General features: G+C 31.6%; 5 protein-coding genes and 1 pseudogene across 7 annotated transcripts in view; all 6 read left to right on the top strand.

Annotated features, from left to right (window-relative positions):
- Positions 1 to 802: 802 nt before the first annotated feature.
- On the top strand, positions 803 to 2,022 carry LOC116020512 (tropinone reductase homolog). The gene is made up of 5 exons (XM_031260982.1): positions 803 to 907; positions 1,030 to 1,237; positions 1,327 to 1,543; positions 1,622 to 1,728; positions 1,846 to 2,022. Exons 1-5 carry the CDS (start codon positions 819 to 821, stop codon positions 2,020 to 2,022), a joined length of 798 nt encoding a protein of 265 aa, XP_031116842.1. The 5' UTR covers positions 803 to 818.
- A 1,516-nt stretch (positions 2,023 to 3,538) lies between these two features.
- On the top strand, positions 3,539 to 5,074 carry LOC116020688 (annotated as a pseudogene).
- A 2,694-nt stretch (positions 5,075 to 7,768) lies between these two features.
- On the top strand, positions 7,769 to 9,797 carry LOC116020686 (tropinone reductase homolog). Of its 2 annotated transcripts, none has more exons than XM_031261180.1 (5): positions 7,769 to 7,930; positions 8,492 to 8,699; positions 8,777 to 8,993; positions 9,143 to 9,255; positions 9,380 to 9,508. In XM_031261180.1, exons 1-5 carry the CDS (start codon positions 7,842 to 7,844, stop codon positions 9,398 to 9,400), a joined length of 648 nt encoding a protein of 215 aa, XP_031117040.1. In that variant the 5' UTR covers positions 7,769 to 7,841; the 3' UTR covers positions 9,401 to 9,508. The 2 variants fall into 2 exon arrangements, with proteins under 2 accessions (XP_031117040.1, XP_031117039.1); XM_031261179.1 differs by having other exon boundaries at positions 7,776 to 7,930; positions 9,376 to 9,797.
- A 4,133-nt stretch (positions 9,798 to 13,930) lies between these two features.
- LOC116020511 (putative disease resistance RPP13-like protein 2) lies at positions 13,931 to 15,302 on the top strand. The gene is made up of 2 exons (XM_031260981.1): positions 13,931 to 15,236; positions 15,292 to 15,302. The coding sequence occupies exons 1-2, from the start codon at positions 13,931 to 13,933 to the stop codon at positions 15,300 to 15,302; spliced, it is 1,317 nt and encodes a 438-aa protein (XP_031116841.1).
- LOC116020671 (putative late blight resistance protein homolog R1A-3) lies at positions 15,238 to 17,138 on the top strand. 2 transcript variants are annotated; one of them, XM_031261155.1, is made up of 3 exons: positions 15,238 to 16,480; positions 16,594 to 16,681; positions 17,044 to 17,115. In XM_031261155.1, the coding sequence occupies exons 1-2, from the start codon at positions 15,329 to 15,331 to the stop codon at positions 16,642 to 16,644; spliced, it is 1,203 nt and encodes a 400-aa protein (XP_031117015.1). In that variant the 5' UTR covers positions 15,238 to 15,328; the 3' UTR covers positions 16,645 to 16,681; positions 17,044 to 17,115. The 2 variants fall into 2 exon arrangements, with proteins under 2 accessions (XP_031117015.1, XP_031117016.1); XM_031261156.1 differs by lacking the exon at positions 16,594 to 16,681 and having other exon boundaries at positions 17,044 to 17,138.
- A 2,850-nt stretch (positions 17,139 to 19,988) lies between these two features.
- Positions 19,989 to 27,422, top strand: part of LOC116020510 — a 9,233-nt gene continuing 1,799 nt past the window's right edge. Inside the window, exons 1-10 of the mRNA XM_031260980.1 lie at positions 19,989 to 20,119; positions 20,561 to 20,768; positions 20,880 to 21,096; positions 21,186 to 21,298; positions 21,424 to 21,555; positions 23,816 to 23,959; positions 24,140 to 24,356; positions 24,685 to 24,797; positions 24,919 to 25,094; positions 26,269 to 26,360. Coding sequence (XP_031116840.1) covers positions 20,028 to 20,119; positions 20,561 to 20,768; positions 20,880 to 21,096; positions 21,186 to 21,298; positions 21,424 to 21,555; positions 23,816 to 23,959; positions 24,140 to 24,356; positions 24,685 to 24,797; positions 24,919 to 25,094; positions 26,269 to 26,360 — 1,504 coding nt within the window. The 5' untranslated portion in view covers positions 19,989 to 20,027. The remainder of the gene's footprint in view (positions 20,120 to 20,560; positions 20,769 to 20,879; positions 21,097 to 21,185; positions 21,299 to 21,423; positions 21,556 to 23,815; positions 23,960 to 24,139; positions 24,357 to 24,684; positions 24,798 to 24,918; positions 25,095 to 26,268; positions 26,361 to 27,422) is intronic.

Here is a 27,422-nt window from a genome sequence, read left to right as displayed (position 1 = left end):
TTTTTTTTTTTTTTTTTTTTTTGAACAGGGTTAGAATAATGAAATTATTGGGAAATGCAATTGTTTAGTTGGCAAGAATAGAATTATCGAGAGTTTCAAGTATAATGTTTAGTATATAAGAATTAGAATAATGAAATTATTGGGAAATGCAATTGTTTAGTTGGCAAGAATAGAATTATCGAGAGTTTCAAGTATAATGTTTAGTATATAAGAATTAAAAGGGAGGAAGTGATAAAAAAAACTAAAATATTCTTATATAATAATAATAAATATTTACAGAGGGTTAACAAAACAAGGACAAAATTGTCCACACATTTATTTTTTTTCCCATTGGCATGGAATTTCTATTCCTAAGGGGAGGGGTAGGAATTTTTATTCCATGAAAGGCAGAATTTCAATTCAATTCTCTTCTAGCAAACAATGAAATTTTACAAGCTCAACCCTTTGATCTGAGTCTTCTCTCTCCTGCTGTTTTGAATCAGTATCTCAGTCTTTCTGTGTATTTTTTTGTGCCTAGGACTCCGAGCTAATAATATTACTATTTTTCTATCTCATTTTGTACATGTATACCCGATTTATAGTAGACTCGATTTCCACAAAATCATGAAACATCCATCCTACAATATAATATAGTACACACTACACAGACTTGTAGGTACTGCATGTGAGTCCGTGATCCATTAAAGAGACTAACTAGTGGACAGAGGTTCGGTGAATTTGTCACTATATATGTGTATGTATTGCTAGTATAGCTAGTTCATCACAATAACATCATCCCACTAAATACACCTTCAATACAGTGAGTTCATAAAAATTAAATGGCAGAAATTGAACACAAGAGTGGAGATGGAAGGTGGTCTCTTAAGGGCATGAATGCCCTAGTAACCGGCGGCACCCAAGGCATAGGGTATGTATAAAATTAAAGGCTTAATTATATCACATAAATGGAAGTAATTTTACAACTAACCTTCCATGCATCATATCTTTAATGTGTACAAATATATATAAATTCTTTTGTGTATATACCAGGTATGCCATAGTGGAGGAATTGGCGGGTTTTGGGGCGAGCATCTATACGTGCACGCTTAATCAGGAGGATCTGAATAAATGCTTACAAGAATGGAAAATTAAGGGATATAAAGTAACGGGTTCAGTATGTGACTTGTCATCCAGATCAGAAACCCAACAGCTAATGGAGAAAGTTTCAGACTATTTTAATGGGAAGCTTCATATTCTTGTAAGTTTTAGTACGTGTTATGGACTTATAGGCAGTAGCTAGGAAGGTTAAAAGTTACTGAGTGGTGTAATTTTTTGGTTTTACTTTAGGTGAATAATGCTGCAACAGTTATTACAAAGAAAATTACTGATTTCACTGCGGAGGATTACTCAGTGATTATGAGTACTAATTTTGAGGCACCCTACCATTTGTCTCAACTTTCACACCCTCTTCTAAAGGCAACTGGACAGGGAAGCATTGTGTTTATCTCTTCTATTTCTGGGCATTTTGGGATGCCTTATGTTTCTCTCTACTCTGGATCCAAAGGTAATTCAATATTATATAATCTAAGGAAACTTCTTATTTATCTATTTGAATATGTTATATGTTATGATCATATCACAGGAGCAATAAATAGTGTGACAAAGTGTATGGCGTGTGAGTGGGCAAAAGATGGTATTCGTGTTAATGCCGTGGCTCCATGGATAGTCGACGCTCCACTTAGGGATGCAGTTTGTGTATGAAATTAAGTTATTTTCTCCAATTTTAAATTTAACTTCTTGGTTAAGTGTATTCAATTGGTGGTTCATTATTTACTGAAATTGTTGTTTGTTTTGAATTATATATAGGCGCATCCAGGTTTTAAAGTAGAAGCAGAGAGAGCAGTAGAAAGGACTCCAATTAGCAGGCATGGAAAGCCTAATGAAGTCTCATCAGTTGTTGCCTTTCTGTGTTTACCAGCTGCTTCTTGGCTCACTGGACAAATCATCACTTTGGATGGGGGCAAAACTGCCCATGACCTTTAATCGTCCACTTTTACCACCCAATAATGGCGATATCTCCATATGCTCTGTCGGATCAGGATGTGGAGAGCCCTTAGCTTGAAGTTGAAGATTCAATATTTTTGGGAAGAAATAATGGTGATATCTATCTGTGCCTTTTATACTTGGGTGCAGTTTACTAAATAAATGTTGTGTTTGAGTGTATCATAATGTATTTTGCTTTGGCTTCAAAGCATAATGTTTATCTATCTTTTCCTAGTTCATTATGGGAGCTTTCTAGCTATTTACTATCATTATAGTTGGAGAATACTTCAACAAGTATAATTATTAAAACTCTATTAGGGAAATCTCAACCAAGTTGGTAAGCCTATTGTTTTGGTAACTACAAATTAAAGTTTCAATTTCGACTTTTAATGAGAGTGATTTATTAGGCTTCTTGGTTAATTTGACCTGGTCTGATCTGCTACTTTGCTATGTGCAACTTAGGCTAAACCTTCTTTTACAATTTACAATACTAATAATATTGTTGTTATTCTCAAATACAAGAGTTACAAAGAGTCATGTTACACCCATTCCTTAATTAACTATGGTTGTGGCCAGTGGGACTTTCTAATTTATGTTAATATCTTTCTTAAGAATACTAATAACTAATTCCTATGTTATTAATAAGAATGTTTTCTAAATTAAAAAAAAAAAAAAACTCAAAAGATTGCATTAATCAAGATCAATGTGATCTATTTGGAATAAAGTTTATGACTAAAGTTCTAATTTGTCATAAAAATTATTGTGTAGATACCATAAAAAAAATTTTCTAACTTGATGAGAGGCTAAATTAGAAATATAAAGGGACTATGGTCAGGGTACAACAAAATATTTGTTAATTATCCCCATCAAGAGAGACAATAAGGGAAAATATAAAAATAACGTAAAGCACTTAGCTTGGCTACGGTTCCCATGGATGTTCTAAGTTTGACGCACGAAATTCCAAAGATGGCTTAAAAGTATATAGAGGTTGGCTATCATATATTCAAATGCACGTTTATTTTGACTACTATTCAAATTCAAAGATTGAAAATTATAAATTTTTTGAAAAATTTTGAAAAGTAGAAATTTACTATCAATGTTCGATAATAAACGTAATCGACCGCCACTATTTGATGACGTGTTGCAAATTAAATCTACAATAAGAAAATTCAGTGCGACATGCTCAATCAAAAAAATGTGAGCAAGAATTAAACTCATGATCTTTTTATATAAGAATCATGCTACACCAATGCAAATTAATAAAAAATAAATTTTCAAAAGTTATCTTGAATTTTGTTTTTGGAAAATAGGGTGTTACATGTCATGATAAAGACATTTTTTTGAATTTTATTTTTGGAAAATGGAGGTGTTACACTGTATTTATAATATCATTGAAAGAGACTAGTGGGGACATGTTCAGTGAATTTGTCACTATATATATGCGTAGTTAGTTCATCACAACACTACAATCATCCGGCTAAATATTCAGCGAGTACAGTTCAGATAAAAAAATTAAATGGCAGAAATTGAGAAGAAGAGTGGAGATGGAAGGTGGTCCCTTAAGGGCATGAATGCCCTAGTAACAGGAGGCACCCAAGGAATAGGGTATGTATATAATTAAAGGCTTAATTATATGACATACATGGAACAAATTTTATATTACAACCTTCAATTCCATGCATCTTTAATGTGTACAAATATATTTACTTTTTCTGTAATGGGATAGTTCAAGTGGCAAATTAGCTCTCTTTGTGGGGAAGAATTTTGGGAGAATCCGAGTTTGATTCTACGGGTGGATCCGGACAGAGAAAGGCCCTTATTTTTAGTTTTAATTTATATATATATATATACCTGCAGGTATGCCATAGTGGAGGAATTGGCGGGTATACGTGCACGCTTAATCAGGAGGATCTGAATAAATGCTTACAAGAATGGAAAATTAAGGGATATAAAGTAATGGGTTCAGTGTGTGACTTGTCATCTAGATCTGAAACCCAGCAGCTAATGGAGAAAGTTTCAGAGTATTTTAATGGGAAGCTTCATATTCTTGTAAGTTTCAGTGTTATAGGCAGTAGTTAGCTAGGAAGGTTAAAAGTTACTGAGTGCTGTAAATTTTTTGGTTTTACTTTAGGTGAATAATGCTGGAACAGCTATTACAAAGAAAACTACCGATTTCACTGATGAGGATTACACAGTGATTATGAGTACTAATTTTGAGGCACCCTACCATTTGTCTCAACTTTCACACCCTCTTCTAAAGGCAACTGGTCATGGAAGCATTGTGTTTATCTCTTCTGTTGCTGGGAATTTTGGATTGCCTTATGTTTCTCTCTACTCTGGATCCAAAGGTAATTCAATATCATGTAAGCTAAGGAAATTAAAATTTTCATTTACTATGAAAGTTAAAAATTACTCGAGACTTTATTATTTGATATGGATACAGGAGCAATAAATAGTGTGACAAAGAATCTGGCGTGTGAGTGGGCAAAAGACGGGATTCGTGTTAATGCCGTGGCTCCGTGGAAAATCGACACTCCACTTAAGGCTACAGTTGGGGTAATTAAGTTATTTTGTGGTTGCAATTTTTAAATTTAATTTCTCTGGTATATTATATATGCGTGGTTAATTATTTAATAAAATTGTTTTGTTTTGAATAATTGATGGTGCAGACATGTTATAAAGCAGAACTAGAGAGCGCAATAAAAAGAACTCCAATAAGCAGGGAAGGAAAGCCTAATGAAATCTCATCAGTTGTTGCCTTCTTGTGTTTACCAGCTGCTTCTTGGCTCACTGGGCAAATCATCACTGTGGATGGGGGCAAAACTGCCAATGGCTTTTAGTTATCCACTACTTTTATGACTTTTTATTTTTTTTTAAAAGTCTGTTTAATGTTAGTGTCTTTTATATATTTAAGAATAATCACATATAGTGTGTCTGTTGCACCAGATATTGTGAAGATAAGTATTAAAAGATTTTCATATTTCATAATATGGAAAAATAAATGTTGTATTTTAGTGTATCAATAATGTACTTTTGATGTTTTGGGTTCAAACTATGGTGGATTAAGAAATTTTTTTTATGGGGGCATGGGGAATGTATTTTAACAAAAGTAGTAATTATTCTGTCGTCAAATGTTTTATAACAAGCAAAATAACAAACACTTTTTTAAATAAAAAATATGTCGTAATTTTGGATTGTGATGGATTTTTCATTATTTACCTACATAAATTTTTGTAGACATTTTCGTGCTTTCTTGTACTAAAATAATTATAATTATAATTATTGTGGATGGGTAGTGACGATAATAAATAAGACAAATAAAATTAGACAATTAATAAACAAATAATAATAATAATAATAATATATGTATACAAACTATACAAATGTTACATTTATATTAAATATATATAATATAATTCTTTTTCAGCTTATCGAATACAGTAATACAATAATATTTATGCACTTTTTAAATTTCAAATGTAAGACTATCCTTAACCTAGCGAAGATACCTCTTTCTAAGTGATGTGGATTTTAAAAATTAATTTTCTTTTATTTTTCTTGTCAACATGGATAGCAAGCTTGCATCTGCTGTAAGCTTGTTAAATGGCAGCAAAAGCTGTCGCTGCCATACTTTTTTTTCTTAATTTTTTATTCGTTTTATTATTATTTTTATTATATTTATAATACAATATGCAAGTGGGATCCATTTTTTAAAAGTGAGAGAGATTTGTATGGATGTAGAACAAATAGTTTAGAAATTGCAAATTTAATGATATGAAAGTGAGATCTATTTTTGAAAGTGAGAGATTTAGGGGTAAGAATATCCTAATACAAGTACAACTATTATTTCATAATATACTACTATATTCAAGATTATATTTAAGATTTTATTTATTCGAGTAGACTTTTATATACACGATGTGCAAATATAAATGTCAAATATTAATACTCAATATTAAAATCATAGTTATATTGATATTAAAAAAAATATTATAGTTGTCTCGGAACATGTGCACATGAATATTTACCTCTACATATTTTTAGTAAATTTAAACAATCATTAAGAGTTTTCACTTTTTACCTGGGAGCATATTGCTTGTGTCAGGTTTTTGCATCATAGAGAACGACTTCTCCCCTTTCTCCCTTCCTCTCTCTCCTTTTTTATTTTGACATTGGAGAATCGTGACTAGCTCACTATATTCAACTGATAAATTAGAGGTGATGAAATTTCTTTTAGAATATTCCTTTATTATATTATTGTGTTTAATTTAATTCATATTTTAGTCCTTGTATTTCTAAAAATGGTATCTACTATACTAATAAGAGCCAAAGAGAGTTAGGCTTAAAATGGGTAGAAAAAATGGCGGTCAAATTATTTAATCAAATAGATGGTTCAGACGAATTATTTAATCAAATAGATGGTTAAGATAATTCCGATTAATATTCTCTTCTCCGTTAACATTCCGTTAACTTTTAACTTACCAATTAATTTCTATAAGAAAGGTCTTAGGTTCGAACCTCATCTCAATCAAATTTGACATAATTAAGTTTCTCGCTCTATTTTACTCTTATTAAATTAAATAAATTAGTAGCTACAACAAAAAATGATATATATGTATTTCTTTAATTTAGAATTATGTGTCTACAATACATTTATTTGAAAAAATTATTCATTATCAAAAAATTAAATTAAATAAGAGAAATAATTTCATTAGTTATATTGTCTTTATTTTTTCTCTCATGCAAATATTCTTTTACATTCAAATTTATCAATTGATATTCATTACATTGTCCATTATCTTATTTTTACAATATTTTGTAATTAAATATCAAAGTTATAGTACAAAATAATGTTATATATTTATTTGCCAAGTATTTTATTAATACTATGAAAAAAATTTAAAATAATTTGAAGCTAATTATATTAACTACTTGGGGATTGGTTGACAAAGAGAGTACTCAAATAATAACCCAACAAAATGAAGCGGAATCACTCTATTTTACTCTTATTAAATTAAATAAATTAGTAGTTACACCAAAAAATGATACATATGTATTTCTTTAATACCATGAAAAAAATAAAAAAGAATAGTTTGAAACCAATCATATTAACTATTTGGGGGATTTGTTGGCAATGAAAGTACTCAAACAACCCATTACCCAGCAAATTGAAGCGAGAAACTACCTTTTAATATCTTTGGAATACATAATATTTTAAATTTTCAAATTTTTATTAATTTATTTAATCTTTTTTCTTAAACTAGGGATTTCTTTATCCACAATAACTCATTAAACAATAATGGTTGAACCAAATGAACCCCAAGCAGAACACTAAAGGAAAGTCCATAGCTCCTATATCATAATCTCATTGCATGACGTTGTCATTTATGCTATCAACAATAACCGAATTGCAAATAACACACTACCAACAAAAAGGAAGAGAACAAATAGTAAAGATGAAGACAAAGATAATGTTACTCAAAAGAGAATTAAGAACACTTAGAAAGATTCAAATTAAAAATAGTATTTATTTAGTATATTAAAAATGTATTTTTTTTATTATGGTCCACACATCACTATATGTGGACCGACACAATAATTTGCCACAGAAAGGGCGGTGGGCCAGATTTCGATGACACCAAACAACAATATATATATAGTACGTAGTACATAGATTTGTAGGGACTGTGAATCCGTGATCCATTAAAGAGACTAACGTACTAGTGAACAGATCGAGATTCAGTGAATTTGTCACTATATATGTGTGTGTATTGCTAGTATAGGATACATGTCCAATCCAGTGAGTTCATAAAAATTAAATGGCAGAAATTGAACACAAGAGTGGAGATGGAAGGTGGTCTCTTAAGGGCATGAATGCCCTAGTAACCGGCGGCACCCAAGGCATAGGGTATGTATATAATTAAACGAATTAAATTCCATTTTTCGTCCTAAATTTATAGACGACAGTCTGCTTTTAGTTATTTTTTATCAAAATATTTACATTTAGTCCTAGTATTATTGTGGCATGCATAAACATTTTTTTGTCCTCCGTCTACAAAATCGTTGAAATGTCGTTAAATACAATAACATTTTGATCACTTTTATACAAAAGTGAGTTGAGCCCGCTATATTTTTATGTTTATATTTTTTTAAAAAAATTGTAATTGAAGAACGTCTTTTTATTTAACGGCATTACAACTATTTTGTTGATAGAGGACAAAAAATGATTAAGTCACAATAATAATAGGACCAGATATGAATGTTCTGATAAAAAAAAAGACTAAAAATGAATTGCCACGTATAAATCTTAGACAAAAAATAGAATTAAGTCTAATTAAACGCTTATATGACATGACATACATGTAAGAAATTTTACAACCTTGAACCTTAAATGTGTACAAATTAAATATAATTTCTTTTCTGTATGTATGTTTAACTTTTATTATTTTTATTATGTATATACCTGCAGGTATGCCATAGTAGAGGAATTGGCGGGTTTTGGGGCGAGCATTTATACGTGCACGCTTAATCAGGATGATCTGAATAAATGCTTACAAGAATGGAAAACTAAGGGATATAAAGTAATGGGTTCAGTATGCGACTTGTCATTGAGATCTGAAACCCAGCAGCTAATGGAGAAAGTTTCAGACTATTTTAATGGGAAGCTTCATATTCTTGTAAGTTTCACTGTTATATGCAGTTGGAAGGTTAAAAAGTTTACATATTGTGTTGTAATTTTTTGGTTTTACTTTAGGTGAATAATGCTGCAACAGCTATTACAAAGAAAAGTACTGAATTCAGTGCTGAGGATTACTCATTGTTAATGAGTACTAATTTTGAGGCACCCTACCATTTGTCTCAACTTTCACACCCTCTTCTAAAGGCAACTGGGCATGGAAGCATTGTGTTTATCTCTTCTGTTGCTGGGAATTTTGGAGTGCCGTATGTTTCTCTCTACTCTGGATCCAAAGGTAATTCAATATTACGTAAGCTAGCTAAGGAAACTCTTAATTTACTGTATCAGCAAATCTAACTGAGAAGTTTACTAAAAGTTTAAAATGAAAAACTTATTTTTTTAAAGACTACCCGAGACTTTATAATTTAGTATATATGAATATAGGAGCAATAAATGGTGTGACAAAGAGTCTGGCGTGTGAGTGGGCGAAAGACGGGATTCGTGTTAATGCTGTGGCTCCATGGATAATCGACACTCCACTTAAGGATACAGCTTTGGTACGTAAGAAATTGAGTATTTTTCTCCAATTTTACATTTAATTTCTCTGTTATATTTAGTATATGGTAGGTTAATTATTTAATCAAATTGTTGATTGTTTTGAATAATTGATGGTGCAGACAGTTTATAAAGCAGGAGAAATAGAGAGCGCAATAGAAAGAACTCCAATAAGCAGGGTAGGAAAGGCTAATGAAATCTCATCAGTTGTTGCCTTCTTGTGTTTACCAGCTGCTTCTTGGCTCACTGGACAAATCATCACTGTGGATGGGGGCAAAACTGCCAATGCCTTTTAGTTATCCACTACTTTTTTTTTTTTTTTTAAAGTCTGTTTGATGTTAGTGTCTTTTATATATTTAAGAATAATCACACATAGTGTGCCTGTTGCACACGATATTGTGAAGATAAGTATAAAAAAATTTTCATATTTCATAATATGAAGAGTCTATTAAATAAATGGTTTATTTTAGTGTATCAATAATGTACTTTGTTTTCTTCCCAAACAATGGTGGAGTAAGAAATTAAAATTTTATTATGGGGCATATGTAATGTATTTTAACAACCATGTTTATTCTGTCGGTAAATGTTTTGCGACAATTAAAATAACAAACACACTTTTTTTTTTTTTTTTAATCACAAATTCGGGTTTATTTTGGATTGCGATGGATTTTTCATTATTTTACCTACATAAATTTTTGTAGGTATTTTTGTGCTTTCTTGTACTAATATAATTATAATTATATTATTGTGGGTAGGTATGATAATAAAAAAGGCAAATAAAACTAGACAAATAATAAACAAATACTGATAAATTGATAATATATGTATACAAACTATAAAAATGTTAATTTATATTAAATATATCTAATATAATTTGTTTAATTGTTCGGTTGAATACAGTAATACATTAATATTTATGCACTTTTTAAATTTTAAAGGCTATGACAAATTTTTCGAGAGCCTTACGAGGATGATCACAGAAGTTGAAAGAAGTAGGATATCACATATCTATCGTGAGCAGAATTCTATGGCCGATGGTCTTGCAAATGGCGCTTTTGGCTCTCAATTGTTTTACTTTTGGAAATTCAGTCCCTGTCAATTGATTTGAACAAATTTAGTCCTTTAATTGTTCAGATCACATTTGATCCCTAATGTTATATAGTTAGAAATTTGTTAATAATTCATTTTCATGAAGGTTATATTTGTCAATTCCTTTCAACAATTCAACTTTCTTCTCCTTCCTCTTAGTGAATTGTCAAGAAGCCATGGGTTGGGTAAAAGATTATGAGCTTATAGAGCAAAAACCAGATGAGTTTGAGCTTGAAAGCATGGAGAATGCTTCGCCCATGACTCCATGAGCGACAAAACAAAGGAATTGAATTTGCACAAGAAAATGGTATATAGATAATAGATGCACTATTTGAAATAAATAAATGGATTTAGCTAGTTGAAGTAAATGCACTTAAAAATGGTAAGATGAAAAAGGGTGAGGGCGATAGGGGGAACACCGAGTACGGGTCATGGCCGGATTTTAAGGCGTGCAAGATGGGCAACAGTACAGGGCCTCAAAATTTTGGGGGTCCCTAGTCAAGTCCTGACCTAATAGTTAGTATATGTATTTGTGATTATATTGGCCTAAACCTAAGTTTTTTGTATTTTTCTATTTGTAATTTTTCTTCAATTCGCAGTTTATTTATACTTTGACAGGGCCTCACTTATTTAATAATATAGGGCCACGCAAATAAAAAAACCGGCCCTGGTACGGGTAGTGGCCGGTTGCAAGTACTGGTCAACTATGATGGGGAATCTCCGCTTTTAGAAAAGGCTTTGCGGGCAGTTCTAAGTTATGTAGTCATTATGATGGCTAATTTTTGTATAATTAGGATAAACAGAGTACTCTACATTTTATTAGGAAGATGAAATCTTGGAAGAGAAGGTTGATTGCAAGTCTAGTTGATGATAGATTTATAATTACTGATGTTTATAACTAAAAATTTAGGGTCAACAGTTCTTTCATCAAATTCTAAAACAAATGTGCCTGAATCTCCAATTGCTACTGGGATTGACAGAGGAAAAGGAAAAGTTAAGCGTGAGAAACAACGGATCTCTTCATATATATATATAGTACATGTTTTAGTATAAATATCTAAAAACAGAGATAGTAAACAATGAAATAGTTGGATTAGTGGTAGAAGTGTGTCTCATCTTGTGAAAGGGTTTGGGTTCAAAACTTGTAATAGCATTGTTTATTTTACGGCGTAGTTGGTAAATATGCGTTTTAGTGTTTGTGCTAAGAAAGGTTAAGGGTTCAATTCCCTTATTATTTCAACAAAGTTTTATGATTTTTTTTTTTTTTTGAGAATAAAAAGTTTTATTCTCATCTTATGAATTTATTTCAACAAAGTTTTATGAATTTATATATATATATATATAAATCTGTTCAAATGTGGGTGCGCCTTCTCGTGCGGTCGGTGCTGTTCGCACCACTCAATGTTAGAAAACACACCACAATAAAAATACACAGAAAACACCAACAAAAGACACACCACACATCCAAAATAATGCACCATAACTCCCCTACCCCTAAAAGTGCATTTGCTAACACTGTGTGGTGTATATTTGCATACCTAGTGGTGTGTTTTTTGGTGATGTGTACCAAATGATGCATTTTTGTGTGGTGAATTAGAAATAAAAATGATTTTCCTCTTTCTCTATCTGCGGACACTCTGATAGAGAATAAATATATGAGAAAATGAATAATTACTTTTAAATTCCTCACATCCTGCCAAAGTGGAACATTTACTACTGCTTTCCCAACTACTTTAATTTTGTTTGTATTGTTTTTTTTTTTTTTTGAGGGTTGTTATTTGTTGTTTTTCATTTGGCTGAAGCATAATTGTTTTGTTTTTTTTTTATAATTTTTTATTCCCAACTACTTTCCCAACCACTCAACTCTTTTGTTTTTGTCTTCACCAAACAAAGTCTTCAATTCCAATGCATATATAAATATAAGGAATAAGGTCCAAATTGGCCACCGAAGGAAACATGAAAATGCAATTTGGTCGTTGAACGAAAAAGAATGCAATTAAACCATTCAACACTCCAAATGTATGCAATTTTACCTGATAGCAGGTTAACATTCCATCTAGCAGGTTGCATGTAGACATGGAAAATGACTTGACATTTTTTTTAAAAAAAAAATTTCCTTTTCATCTTTTTTATTTTATTTATTTATTTTTTATTTTTTATTGGTGGGGTGGTGTTTCATCATATTGAAGTTTATCAGTTCGTAGCTTCATCAATTTGCAGTTTCAATTTCTTATAGCGCGTTGATTCGCTGAAAAATATTTGAAGGATGTATATGTCAATACAAAAGATTGCAGCAAATTTTTTGCAAATTATAATAATAGGACATGTATCGTGAAGAGAGGTTTTAGCACCAAAGTAGTTTTTGGTCCACCTTTTACTTAATTTAGCTTCAAAGTAGTGTTTGATCCACCTTTTGCTTAATTTAGCTCCAAAGTAGTGCACTGCGAAGGGAATCATGTTTCACTATATTTATTAACATCTTAATTATTATATAAAATTATAAATTGTGGGCCTAACATTCACGTCATCCTCCACTATCTCACCCAATCACAAAAATCCTTCTTTCCATTAGTTTTAGGTTTTTTCTCATTTTTTTGTTGACCCACAATTTTACCATTATATTTTATTTATTTTTTATTTATTATTATAAAAATTATAATTACAATAATAATAATAATAATAATAATAATAGGGTCACACTTGTGTGAGACCGTCTCACGGATCCTTATTCGTGAGACGGGTCGGGTCGGGTCGAAGCACCATGCAAATGTCACACTTATATGTGCAAACGTTATACTTATATGCTCAAATATAATATTAATTAGGAATACAATTTTTGTTACTTATAAGAAAAGAAGTGTTACATTTTTCATAATAAGTAATGTTGACAATTTTTCCTTACTTATAAGGGAAAATATAATACTTTTGAGGAAAAATGTAATACTTTTAAATCGAAATGTAAAAGTATTATATTTTCCCATAAAAGTATTACATTTGCCCTTATAAGTAACAAATTTTTTATTCATAATTAGTATTACATTTGAGCATATAAGTATGAGATTTGTGCGTAAAAGTGTTACATTTATATCATGATCCGACCCGACCCGACACGTCTCACGGTGAGACGGTCTCACACAAGTTTTTGCCATAATAATAATAATAATAATGAATGAGAATGAAGCTGGCCGTTGCACGACCAGCTTAAAAACAATAATATATATATATATATATATATAAAGAATGAATGAATAATCGTCCAAGCGCGCGTCTCACCGGCCACTTTTTTTTTTTTTTTTAAACTGCACAAATCCATATTTGCATGAGAAAGATATGTGAAAAAACAAAAGTCCACATTTGTCAAAAATCAATACAACTAGATTTTACTATTTCAAAATCCATGCAAATTGAAATATTATATTCAATTTATTATTAAAAAATGGGGTATGAATCATAGCCACGTGGGAATGAAATGGATGGCGAAGTTGACTTTGAAAATGGTAGCACTTCACGTACAATATATATGCACTTGGAATTGTTAGTAAAGTTTCACTCACAAACAGATCAAATACAAGAAACAGAGAGATCGAGATGTCTTCTGTTGCTTTGACTTCTCTTATTGCAACACTAATTCGTGAGACTAATAGGGCGCCTAACCCCGATATAGTAACCTCTCTTTCTGGGACTCTTTATTCCCTGTTCTTAACAAATTGTAGAATTAGCGATGGTGTTTCTGCTGCTGCAATCAAAGATTTGGAAACCCAAATCAGAGACTTTGCACTCCAAGTCGAAGATGAGTTTGAAATACAACTAAGCAACTTTCTTCGTGCCCAAGACACCGAGTCCCAAAACAAAGCTTCCAAGCAAATCTCCATCATCTTGTGTCGAGCACAAATTGATGCAGAAAACTTTTCAAGTTTCATCGACAGAAACATCTACCGAGCTTTTGTGGCCAGTGAATTTCAACCAGAATCCGATGATATTAATCCTCGGTTAAAACATGCTTCCGAGTCGTCTAAGACCAAGAGAGTTTTTGAGGAGGAGTACAAAATGGTGGGTCGTCAGCATGACTATGGAGTGATAATGGACCAGGTTTTGGGTGAGGACGATGAATTTAAAGTCATCTCAATTGTTGGAATGGCGGGTATCGGAAAGACAACTTTAGCTCGTAGCGTCTATGGAGATCCACAAGTTGCATCAGGTTTCGTGGTACGAGGTTGGGTTACAATGCCTCAAGAATTCGAAGAGAGCCAATTGCTATGGGACCTTCTTGGGTCAATTACTCAAGAAGAAGAGCGGGATGAAGTTGAAAAGGGAAGGTGCAGTCTTAAAAACCTAGCACAACAGGTATACAAATGCTTGTTATTCAAGAGGTACCTAATTGTTTTAGATAACTTTTGGAAAGAATGTGAGTATATCCAAGAATGTTTTCCATATAATTCAAATGGAAGTCGCGTATTGCTAACATCTAAGAACTTAAAGTCGGGGTATTTCGACTCATATGATTATGTTCATAAGATGACTTTGCTAGGTCCAAATGAAAGTTGGGATTTATTTTGCAATATCCTTTCTCTTAAAGGATGTGTGGTATCAAAATTTGAAAAAATTAGGGTTGATGTTGTGGAGAAATGTGATGGATTACCACAATCAATTGTTGTAGTTGCAGAACGTCTATCAAAATGCAGAATCATTCAAAAGGAATGGAAGAAAATTGAAAAGGAATTGGAGTTACTTGGAACTCTAAATCGTGGTGCACTTAATCATCATTATAACCAATTGTCTGACCGTTTGAAAGTTTGCTTTCTGTATCTTGCCGTCTTCCCAAGGCGCAGTAAAATCCAAGTCAAAGTGCTTATAAGGTTATGGATTGCAGAGGGATTTGTGAACAGCTGGTGGGGTGTGTTATTAGAAGATGTGGCTTATGGTTATTTGGAAGAACTTATTTTAAATAGTCTTCTCTTAATAGACAATCAAAGTTTTGATGGAAAAATGAAGACATGTAGGATGCATAGTGCCTTGCATAGTTTTTGCATAAGAGAAGCTCAGAAAGAGGGTATTTTCTGTGCAGTAAATATTAGGAAATACCCAACAGGATTACCCTTGAAAATGTTTGCAAATTCGTGTCGTTGGCTAAGTTTATACTCACATAATTTTGACTATTATGTGCTCTGTAGAGAAAACAACTCTCGCTCCATCTTATTCTTTCATGAAAATCCAGAAATGTTTATATCTTTTAGGCTGTTAAGAGTGTTGGCTTTTGTTCCATCTTCATTCCTTCAAAGAGAGCCCATGCATTTATCATATTTAGTTTTTCTAAGATACCTATCTGTAACACAGTGGTTTGAGGGTCTGGATTGTATAGTGTCAACTAATTTGAATTTGCAAACACTTGTTGTTTCTGGTAATGAATCACAACTTGGAGCACCTACTATCCATCTACCATGTGAAATTTGGGACTTACCGCTATTGAGGCATCTTGAACTTGGTAATATGTATGCCTTAGATCCTCCATTCCAGATGAAGAAAAGAAAGAATTTACAAGCATTATCTTGGGCAAGTCCAACTCTTTACAAAAAGGAAACATACCGCAATTTTCCATTGCTAAGAAAACTAAAAGTTTTTTATAGAGGTGGATCTTGCAGCAATAATAATCCCCTTATTTTGGATAGTATTTACTATTTGAAAAAGCTTGAGAAGCTAACAATTTCAGTTTTGGTTGGCTGCACTATAACTTTTCCAGAACAGTGTATGTTTCCTTTAAAACTGAAGAAGTTAGGGTTGAGTGGGACTAATCTTTGTAGCCGGGATTTAAGTGTAATTAGCATGATGCCCCAACTTGAGGTGCTGAAGCTGGAAAATGCGATACATGGAAACATATGGGAAGTAGATAAAGGAGGATTCAATAAGTTGAGATTCTTGCTCATCGAAGATAGAAATCTCAAGCAGTTGAGGACTTATTTAAGTTGTTTTAAATGTCTCGAGCGCCTGGTCCTAAGGTCATGTTGTTGTTTTGAAGAAATCCCTTGGTTTCTTGCGTTTCACTTGCAGTCAATTAAGTTGGAGCGATGTCACCCTTCTGTTATTGAAGCTGCTATGCAAATTCGAGAAGCAGGACAGAAAATTTTAAAGCGTTGGATTGAGGTTAGAGTTAATTAATTAATTATTTACTATCTAATGCTCATTTTTTTCTTTAAAAAATGTTACTATTTTTTTTTCTAATCTTTATCTCCTTGTTTTTGCATTGCTTTTCATAGATCATAATTCGAGGAGCTGAATATGATGAGTCACAAAATACACATATATAATGGAAGTTGTAGAAGACATAGAGGCCGGGGAATAAGTGTGAGGCTACATCCATCCGCATTTACATTATATTTGCACCGTAACCCAAATATGCCAATTGTCCAATTCCATATTTTTATTAGTATGAATTGAATTATTAATTTGCTTTAGTAATTACTATACACTTAAGAATTTTTATCAGATGCGAAATGACTAATCACAAGCTAGCTAGCAAGGTGGTTGATAGAATTGGTTCATATTCTAATCTTCAATTCAAAACTTAGATATTCTGTTTGGTGCTTGTCTTTCCTAGTTCCTTGGAGCGTATTTTAATTATTAATTCCCTTAGCTTTTTTTTTTTTTTTAAAAAAATGCAGTTTGCTTTTTCATATTTTCACTTGTTGCCTTCTTGTGTTTACCAGCTGCTCCTTGGCTCACTGGACAAATGATCACTATGGATGGGGGCAAAACCGCCAATGCCTTTTAGTTATCCACTACTTTGCTTGTTAAAGTATTTCAGTCATTCATGTGCTATTGAAACAATGGCTTTAAAAAAAAAAAAATTGTTTGATAGATGTCAGTGTCTTTTATATATTTGAAGATATGTACTGAAAATTTTCATAATTTATAATATGGATCGGAGAGGCTATAAAATAAATGTTGTATTTGAGTGTATTAATAATGTAATTTGTTTTGGGTTTAAACCGCAAAGCCAGAAGATTTCAATATGGAATCATAGGCATTGTATTGTAATGATGGTGTTTATTCTGTCAATAAATGCTTTGTAACAAGTAAAATTACATACATATATTTTTTTTTTATCACAAATTTATTGTTATTTGGGATATATGATAATTCATAATTTACCTACATAACTTTTTGAAGACATCTTTGTGTTTACTTGTACTAATATAATTATTATTATATTATTGTGGGGATGAAGTCTCAAGAAGTCTCTGCGTATATTCAATGATTCAATGATAAACATAGAAGAGAATACAAGATAATAAACACTATGTACAAGAGAGTCCTAATTCACAATAAAACAACAAGACTCCTAAAGTGAACACTGCACTAATAGTGGGTACATTAATAAAAACGAAAAATAAAACTAGACGATTAATAAATAAATTATCATAAAATATTTATAAATAAATGTTCATAAACTACCCAAAGTTGTCGGTAGTAAAAGTTATCAGAGGATTTTTTTTTTCTTGCAGATCACAGGAGTGGTAAAAACAGGTCTTTGTGTTTTTATTTTTGATCACATATGCAAACAAGGCAGTAAAAGTGGAGCAAAATATTAAAGAGTTGAATTTCGTGCATAATAAGACCACTGCTCGGTATTTTGATCATATCTCAGTGCAGAAATGTTCAAATTAAGTTATTCTTGCACCAATAGAAATCCAAACTCAAAAAGCTACAACTATCATGAAGACCATAAAGACAAATTCAAAGGTTTAAAGGGTGAAAAATTGCCGAGAAGTCAGATAAGTTTCATAGGAATTTTGCCTGCTAGCTAGTAGGCATGTGATTAATCGTGGTTGTGCCAATGCTCATGCCTACATTTCAGTGTGCATTTTTTTTTTCGGGTACGGGTTTGGCCTTGGCCGTGTCCAATGCTTGATCATTATTTTGGATTGTGATGGATTTTTCATGATTATATTACCTAGATAAATTTTGTAGGCATTTTAATGTTTTCTTGTACTAATATAATAATAATTATATTATTGTGGATACGATAACAAAAAATAAAAAGTAAAAACTACACAATGAATAAACAAATGATGATAAAATATTTGTACAAAATATAAAAATGTTACATTTATATTAAATATCTATTTTTTTTAGTTGAATACAATACTACTATAATATTATTTATGCACTTTTTAAATTTCAAATTCTTATACATGTATAAACATTATTTTAATAATGAGAAATGCTTTCCACCACTGCAAAAACCACACAATTTTTGTCACCCTTGACGTGACTATTTCTGTGTAGTTAATTTTTTCTTTTTTTCTTTTTAATTTAAAATTTTAACTTATTAAAAATTGAAACATTAGAGTGGCAAGAAATGAGTGATTTTTGTATGGCATTATTTGATAGTATATATATAAACTAATGTACTTTCAGTACTAGAATAATGTATATTCAAAAAATATATTTTACGTACACAAATAATGTTCTTTTAGTTTATTAAAATTGTACTTTTTATTTATAGTCCACACAATTGTATGGACTAGTCCATGTAATAATGATTATCAAAATAACATTTAAATGACCTAATTGATCACTTGTTTTCATATGGAAAGATATTTTTTCTATACATGATGAAGACCTATGGACAAGGCTGAGGTTGCCCATATATCTCCATTATGTATAGAAAAAAAATCTCGCTATACGGGCTATATCTTTGTCTACAATAGTCAGCTAAATTCGATATTAGCAGATCGGATCGGATTGGATCCGCACCCTTTGCAAATGACAATTTTCAAATTCGCCTTTAGTGGAATAGTTGTGGCTTCTCTCCAAATCTGCTCCAATATGCTATGCGCTCACCCCTACTCCCTCCATACTAATTATCTGGTTATGTTAATTTGGTTAATCAGATTTGATTTAAATTATTTAAGGTTTAATTTTGTAATATTTAGTTTAATATTAGTACATAACTTTTGTATATTTATAAACTATATTAAAATACTATTAAATAGGACAAAAATCATATTTAAAATTATAAGAAATCTTTTTTTTAAAAAAAAAATTGATTTGATCAATAAATAGTAAATATGTAAAATAGGATAGATTATTTAACTTATAGAGGTAGATATCTGACATTGATATGGGTAAGACAAATTATATATATATATATATATATATATATATATATATATATATATATATTCTGAACAGACGAACCCAACTCTGATACAATAAAGTCACATTAAATATGTTGATGTACATATTATTGGACAACACAAAGGCAAATTATTGTGTGGATCGTGGTCCACACCGCTGTGTGGACCACTATTCAGAACGATATTGTTGAATTTTATGAGTTAGAATAATGTACATTATGAGTTAGAATAATGTACAATATGTGTTAGAATAATAAAATTTATGTGGTAAGTATACATTATGTGTTAGAACAATGTACATTATGAGTTATAAATATGTATATTGTAACAGGTCATGTAAAAATAAATACAAGAAACAACGTTATTTCATGTTTGTGGGCAATGGTCCACACAATTTGTGTGGACCACAATCCACACAATAACTATTGCGAAACAAGTGGGTAGCTAGTATATTTGTCACTCTATATATATATATGTGTGTGTGTGTATTCTTTGGCGTAGTTAATCATAGCAACCAACTAAAGATTTTTTGAGTTCATAAAAATCAAATGGCTGAAATTGAAAATAGGAGTGGAGGAGATGGAAGGTGGTCACTTAAGGGCATGAATGCCCTAGTAACCGGCGGCACCCGAGGTATAGGGTATGTATGTAATATAATTGAACACATACAGTTTTCTTGTCTTTTTTTTTTTTTTTTTTTTTTNTTTTTTTTTTTTTTTTTTTTTTGGGTTAGATGATGAACTCATGAAGTATCTTGAGCATGCCACTCATATCAACCGAGTTGGTTACAAACTTTTGCATTTTGGTGTGAGCAACCGGTTTTTTTATTTGCGAGTCCAGTAACTAAATGAGGTTCTATCAAAGTATAAACAAACTGCGAATTGAAGAAAAGTTGCAAAGAGAAAAATACAAAAAATTTAATTTTGGGCCAATATAATCACAAATACATATACTAACTATTAGGCCAGGACTAGGGGCCCCCAAAATTTTGGGGCCCTGTGCGGTTGCACGTCTTGCACGCCCTAAAATCCAGCCCTGGGTGTGAGTATAATAAATTTTTTTTTTTTTTTTGTATATGCAGATATGCTATAGTAGAAGAATTGGCAAGTTTTGGAGCAAGCGTTTATACATGTTCACGTAACCAGGAGGATCTGGACAAATGCTTCCAGGAATGGAAGAGCAAGGGATACAAAGTAAGCAGTTCAGTATGTGACTTGTCATCCAGACCTCAAAGGCAAGAGCTAATGGAGAAAGTTGGAGATTATTTTAATGGGAAGCTTCACATTCTTGTAAGTTTTGGTTATGATCATCAATTGATTGTCACCCTCCCATCCCATCCCATCCCAGGATTAAAATTAAAGGTCTTGGGTGTGGTAATTAATATTTTGTTTTGATTTTAGGTGAACAATGCTGCAATATCTATTCCAAATAACACTATTGATGTGAGTGATGAGGATTACTCAGTGACTATGAGTACCAATTTTGAGGCACCCTACCACCTTTCTCAACTTTCACACCCTCTCCTAAAGGCAACTGGACATGGAAGCATTGTGTTTATCTCTTCTGTTGCTGGGCTCTTGGGAGTACCTTATTTTTCTCTCTACTCCGGGTCCAAAGGTAGTATGAATTGAACTACAAATTTAAAACTGGATCTAAACCGTTATCTTTTCTAACTATAGTTTGTATTTCGGTATGAATATATATAGGAGCAATAAATCAAGTTACAAGGAGTCTGGCATGCGAGTGGGCAAAAGATGATATTCGTGTTAATGCTGTGGCTCCCTGGATTGTTGAGACCCGCCTTAAGGATGAAGCAGTGGTAAGAAAAAATAATAATAATAATGTGTGGTCCTCCCTATTTATAAATTAAAATTTCTCTATTTATATATGTATGGTTATTAACTATATTTAATTTGTTGTTTGTTTTGATCATATAATTTCCAGAAAGTTTATGAAGCAGGAGAGGTAGAGGGTGTAATCAAAAGAACTCCAATTAGTAGGCAGGGAAAGCCTAATGAAATCTCATCAGTGGTTGCATTCCTGTGTTTACCAGCTGCTTCTTGGCTCACTGGCCAAGTCATCTGTGTGGATGGGGGCATAACTGTCACCAGCTTCTGATAATATTGGATGCCATAGTTGAGCATGTATAATATATATAAAATAATAAATGTATCAATTTAATATATTTTTTAGTCAAGACAAAACATATCACTTAAAGTCATTATTATTATGGTCTTACAATTTCAGTACTATTCACTAATGTTGACACTTGAAGTAAGCGTGGGATGGAAAGAAATGTGAGAAAAGTGGGCTTTCGATCCTTGGGATGTCGTTTTTAAAGGATGATACGTGAGAGTGAATAGAGTGTGGTTAAGCACAAGCACATAGAAGCATCATTAAGCTAAGTCTAAACATCAATTCAGCTAGGGAAAAGTCATCAAGTAGTAAGTATCAAAAGTAAAAGAAGCCAACATATACGCAATTGTAGTAAGCAAAGCACAACGGTAAGTACGCAAGTAATAAGAATATACAAATGGAGGGTATTGAATTAGCTTCCCTTGCAATAGACGAAACGTCTCCCAAGAATTACTATAAAGGGAAGGGTTTGATGCCACTGGACCACAAGGACCTAATTAACTTTTTGAGTAATGTTCAGGGGCCTATTTAACATTTTTCCCTTTTTAATATACTAAAAATACATCATTTGAGTACTAAATCTATATTATTTGATAGTATACAAAATAATGTACTTTCAGTACTCAAATAATATATTTTCGTTACTCAAATAATGTATTTTCCATAAATACAAAGTTCATTTTTAATATAAAAAAAGTGTCAAATAGACCACTGAACTTTTACGCTTTATGCAATTGAACCATCGAACAAAAAGAATGTGCAATTGGCCATTAAAAATTCAAAAATTGTGCAACTAGTATTTTTTATAGATTACTTGTATTTTCTGGTAAAATATGATGTCATAATGTCAAATTATATATATAACTTATTTTAATTATTATTTTTAAAAATTAAAAAAAAACATTTTACTTAGGGGCCTAATTGCACTATCCAGTTGACTTAGAGATTCAATTTTACCCTTTTTCCTTAAACTTGTAATATTAGAATTATAATACTAATAACTTATTCAAACTCTAAATCTAGTCCAATAAGCTATCTTACAATTTGAGGTGTTTGTTAAAATATTAATGCAATATAAGAAATGTTAGGGAGTAATTTTCTTAATTACATTTAAAAAAAAAAACTTAAATAACATATTACCAGAATTGTAAAGGTATAACTAATCAAAATGCTTTTCTCTTCTATATAAATCTAGTCCAATAAGCTATCTTACAATTTGAGATGTTTGTTAAAATATTAATACAATATAAGAAATGTTAGGGAGTAATTTTCTTAATTACATTTTTTTTTAAACTTAAATAATATGTTACCAGAATTGTAAAGGTATAACTAATCAAAATTCTTTTCTCTTCTATATAATTCTAATATATTATACAAGCCTAAAGCTTTTTTTTTTTTTTTCAAAACATTTTATTTATATTTTGTACAAAACCCCACCAATATAGTTGGGATTGTTACACCATGGATCATGATACACATTGCAAGATAAGATAACTGTTTCGTCCCTATTTGTTGGTCGTGCTCATATCACTCATCGTCCATAAGTTATAACTAACGTTGCAAATATCGTCTCTAATGTTTTGTTAGGAAAAAAAATGACAAGATTTGCAACGTCAGTTATAGGTTAGGGACGAGAAGTAAACATGACCAATATGTAGAGACAAACCCCACAATTACTCTACAATTTAGGAACGAAAATTACAATTTAGGAACCAAAATTCCTAGAGATGACCTTTCATTTCTAGAAGAGTAGTAAAGTTGGTTGTCACAAAATTCCAAAGCTAGCCTGAAAGTAAGTAAAGGTTGGCTATCATATGCACAGTACATCTAATTTTACTATAAAACTGTGAATGTGTTATAATGCTAAGCAACATTAATATCATCTGGCTAAAGGTTTTGTACGTGAGCTCATATATATATATAGAAGAGATCAAATGGCAGAAATTGAAAATAAGAGTGGAGATGGAAGGTGGTCACTTAAGGGCATGAATGCCTTAGTAACCGGTGGCACCAAAGGCATAGGGTATGTATATATGTAGTATAGAAAGAATTTTTTGAGTTTTCATCTTTTGTTTGTTATTTAAAAAATATTTTATGTATTTTTTTTTTTGAAAATAAAAATATTTTATGTATTAGGTATGCTATAGTGGAGGAATTGGCAGGTTTTGGGGCAAGTGTCTATACATGCTCTCGTAAACAGGAGGACTTGGATAAATGTATCCAAGAATGGAGGAGCAAGGGTTACAAGGTGACAGGGTCGGTCTGTGATTGTTCATCTACACTTCAATGCCAGCAGCTAATGGAGAAAGTTGCAGATTATTTTAATGGGAAACTCCACATTCTTGTAAGTTTCAATTCCCATGACTAAAATTAAAGTAAATGAATTGGAAAGGTAATATTTGGTATCAGAGTTAGGTTATGGGTGCTGAAGGAATTGTTGGGATGGAAAGTCTGTTAAAAATGTAGCGGTATAAAAAAATAATGGTAAGCGCATGATTCTAAGAATATTTTGGTTTGATTTTAGGTGAACAATGCTGGAACATCTATTCCAAAGAAAGCTATTGATTCTACTACTGAGGATTACTCAGTGATAATGAGTACCAATGTTGAGGGACCCTACCACCTCTGTCAACTTTCACACCCTCTTCTAAAGGCAACTGGAAATGGAAGCATAGTGTTTATCTCTTCTGTTGCTGGGCAATTTGGAGTGCCTATGTTTTCTCTCTACTCTGGATCCAAAGGTAATTCAATATTTAAGTTAGCTAGGGAAACTTTAAAATGCCCAAGGAGGTAAGGTTATATCGAAAATAAAAGTTGTTCTGGTGTGATTAGTTGCAACGCTAATTTGTGTCTATGTTACTTGAAAACTCTATTAGAGTAGCGTTTTTTTTTTTTTTTTGAAAACATTTCATCTTTGAAACTCGCCTAAACTTATTTGGAAAGACTTATGTACCTTTTCTTGATAAATGATATTGATCAAAATATTATCCATGCTAAATATATGATAAAGATATCCTGGCCTATTATAAATTATAGTTTATATTATGGATGGTACGTATATGAATATAGGAGCAATAAATCAGTTGACAAAGAGTTTGGCGTGTGAGTGGGCTGAAGACGGTATTCGTGTTAATGGTGTGGCTCCGTGGTACGTTGAGACTCCACTTTATCAAGAACACTCTGTAAGGAATTAAATTATTTTCAACCTCAGATCCAAATTTGTAATTTAATCTCTCTTGATCTATTAAGTGTATAGAAGGTTAATCATTTTTTTTTTAAATTGTTGTTTGTTTTGAATAATAGATGGAGCCATCTTATAAAGCAGTAGCAGAGATCGCATTACAAAGAACTCCAATAAGCAGGGAAGGAAAGCCTAATGAAATCTCATCAGTTGTTGCCTTCTTGTGTTTACCAGCTGCTTCTTGGCTCACTGGACAAATTATCACTGTGGATGGGGGCAAAACTGCCTATGCCTTTTAGTTATCCACTACTTTTATGACCCACTACTTTTGCTAGCTAAAGTGTTTCAGTCATACCGGCATGAGCAGCTAAAGTAGCCATAGCGGTAAAGTTTGGAAAGAGAGAGAAAGTGTTTCAGTCATGAATGTGTTATTGAAATAATGACATATTAAAATAAAGTTTGTTTGATGTGGGTGTTTAGCTAAGTGTCTTATATATATTTAGGAATAATGTAGTGTGCCTGTCGCACTAGACATTGCGAAGAGAAGTATTTAAAAGATCTCATATTTTATGATATGGAGAGTCTATTAAATAAATGTTGTATTTGAGTGTATCAATAATATACATTTTTAGGGCTTCAAATAGTGCTAGAGCAAGAAAATTTCATTAAAGGGACAGACAAGTGATATTTGTTCATATTTTCAAAAGATCGAAAAGTAGATCTTAAAGTCTTACATAATTATTATCAAAACAGAATTATCTTTGTCAAGATTGTTTTTGTCATTTTTTCCCAAAGAAAAGTGACTCTTATGTTGTCATTTTTTCCCAAAGAAAAGTGACTCTTATGTGATTATTATCAAAACGAAATTTTCTTTTGTCTAGACTCTAGACTACCTTTCAAAATGACATTAATTGATTAGTTGTTTTCATATGGAAAGATATTTTTTCTATACATGATGAAGACCTATGGACAAGGCTGAGGGTTGCCCATAGATCTCCATTATGAATAGAAAATAAAAAATAAAAAAAAATAAAAATAAAATAAAATAAAATAAAGTGAGCAAGGATCCACCAAATCTGTTAAATTCACTAGAGCTTTGGACTTTTGATTATTTCCGTCTTGTGTAGTATTTTAGGCATGTCTTTGTCTACAATGATCCAATTGAGATGATTCAATTAAGTTGCACTGGAAAGCTAACTCATAAGGCTACAACTTTTATGAAGACATAAAATCCTACATTTGAGATTAAAATCGTCAAAACTTAAAGGTAAATATGAATTAGTGAATATGTCTAGAAAAACTCAGCAACTTCTAAAATGTTTGATTATTTTGATTTATTAATGTTTGAAATCTTGTATTATAAATTATTTTATTTTTTAAACTTAAAATCTGTATCCAATCCACTAAATTTGATATTGGCGGATAGAAAACCTGCACACTTTGCATATGAGATTTTACAATTCCACCTTTAGCGGAATGGATGCGGATTCTCCCCAAATCTGTTCCAATCTACTCTGCGCTCACTCCTACTGGCATACTCCCTCCATACTAATTATATGGTTAGGTGCCAAAGACCTTGTGGTCAAGTGGCATCTGGAGTCCCGATTAACACTCCCACATGGATAATGGGAGTGGGTTCGAACCTCAGTGAAGTCAACTGTTGACTCGTTGTGCTTCAGTAGGTTACAACATTGTAACATTGTAACAGAGTCACTAGGACTCGTTGTGCTTCAGTAGGTTACTACATTGTAACAATGTAACAGAGTCACTAGGACTCGTTGTGCTTCAGTAGGTTACTGTAACAGAGTCACTAGGACTCGTTGTGCTTCAGTAGGTTACTACATTGTAACAATGTAACAGAGTCACTAGTCAGTAGGTTACTACATTGTAACAATGTAACAGAGTCACTAGGACTCGTTGTGCTTCAGTAGGTTACTGTAACAGAGTCACTAGGACTCGTTGTGCTTCAGTAGGTTACTACATTGTAACAATGTAACAGAGTCACTAGGACTCGTTGTGCTTCAGTAGGTTACTACATTGTAACAATGTAACAGAGTCACTAGTTCTCAAAAAGAAAAAATTATATGGTTAGGTTAATTTGATTAATCAGAGTTGATTTAAATTATTTATGGTTTAATTTTGTAATATTTAGTTTAATATTAGTACATAAAATTTATATATTTATAAACTAATAAATCATATTAAAATATTATTGAATACGACAAAAAATTTTTTTAAAATTATAAGAAAAATTTAAAAAATAAATAAAGAAATAAAATTTGATTTGATCTATAAATAGTACATATTTTACATAGAATAGAATATTTAACTTATAGAGATAGAAATCTGACACTGATGAGGGTAAAACAAATAAAAGATGTATTCTGAACACGACGAACCCAACTCTGATACAATAAAGTCACATGAAATATGTTGATGAATATGTAATTGGACATTGGACAAAACAAAGGCAAATTATACGGACTACAATTCAAAACGACGTCGTTGAATTTTATGAGTTAGAATAATGCACATTATAAATTAGAATAATGTACAATATGTGTTATAATAATGAAACTTATTTGGTAAGTGTACATTACGTATTAGAATAATGTACATTATAAGT

The sequence above is a fragment of the Ipomoea triloba genome, chromosome 5, assembly GCF_003576645.1.
Source record: "Ipomoea triloba cultivar NCNSP0323 chromosome 5, ASM357664v1".
Classification (NCBI taxonomy): Eukaryota; Viridiplantae; Streptophyta; class Magnoliopsida; order Solanales; family Convolvulaceae; genus Ipomoea; species Ipomoea triloba.
The sequence above is the reverse complement of the archived record's forward strand: the minus strand, read 5'-3'. Positions and strand labels throughout refer to the sequence as shown.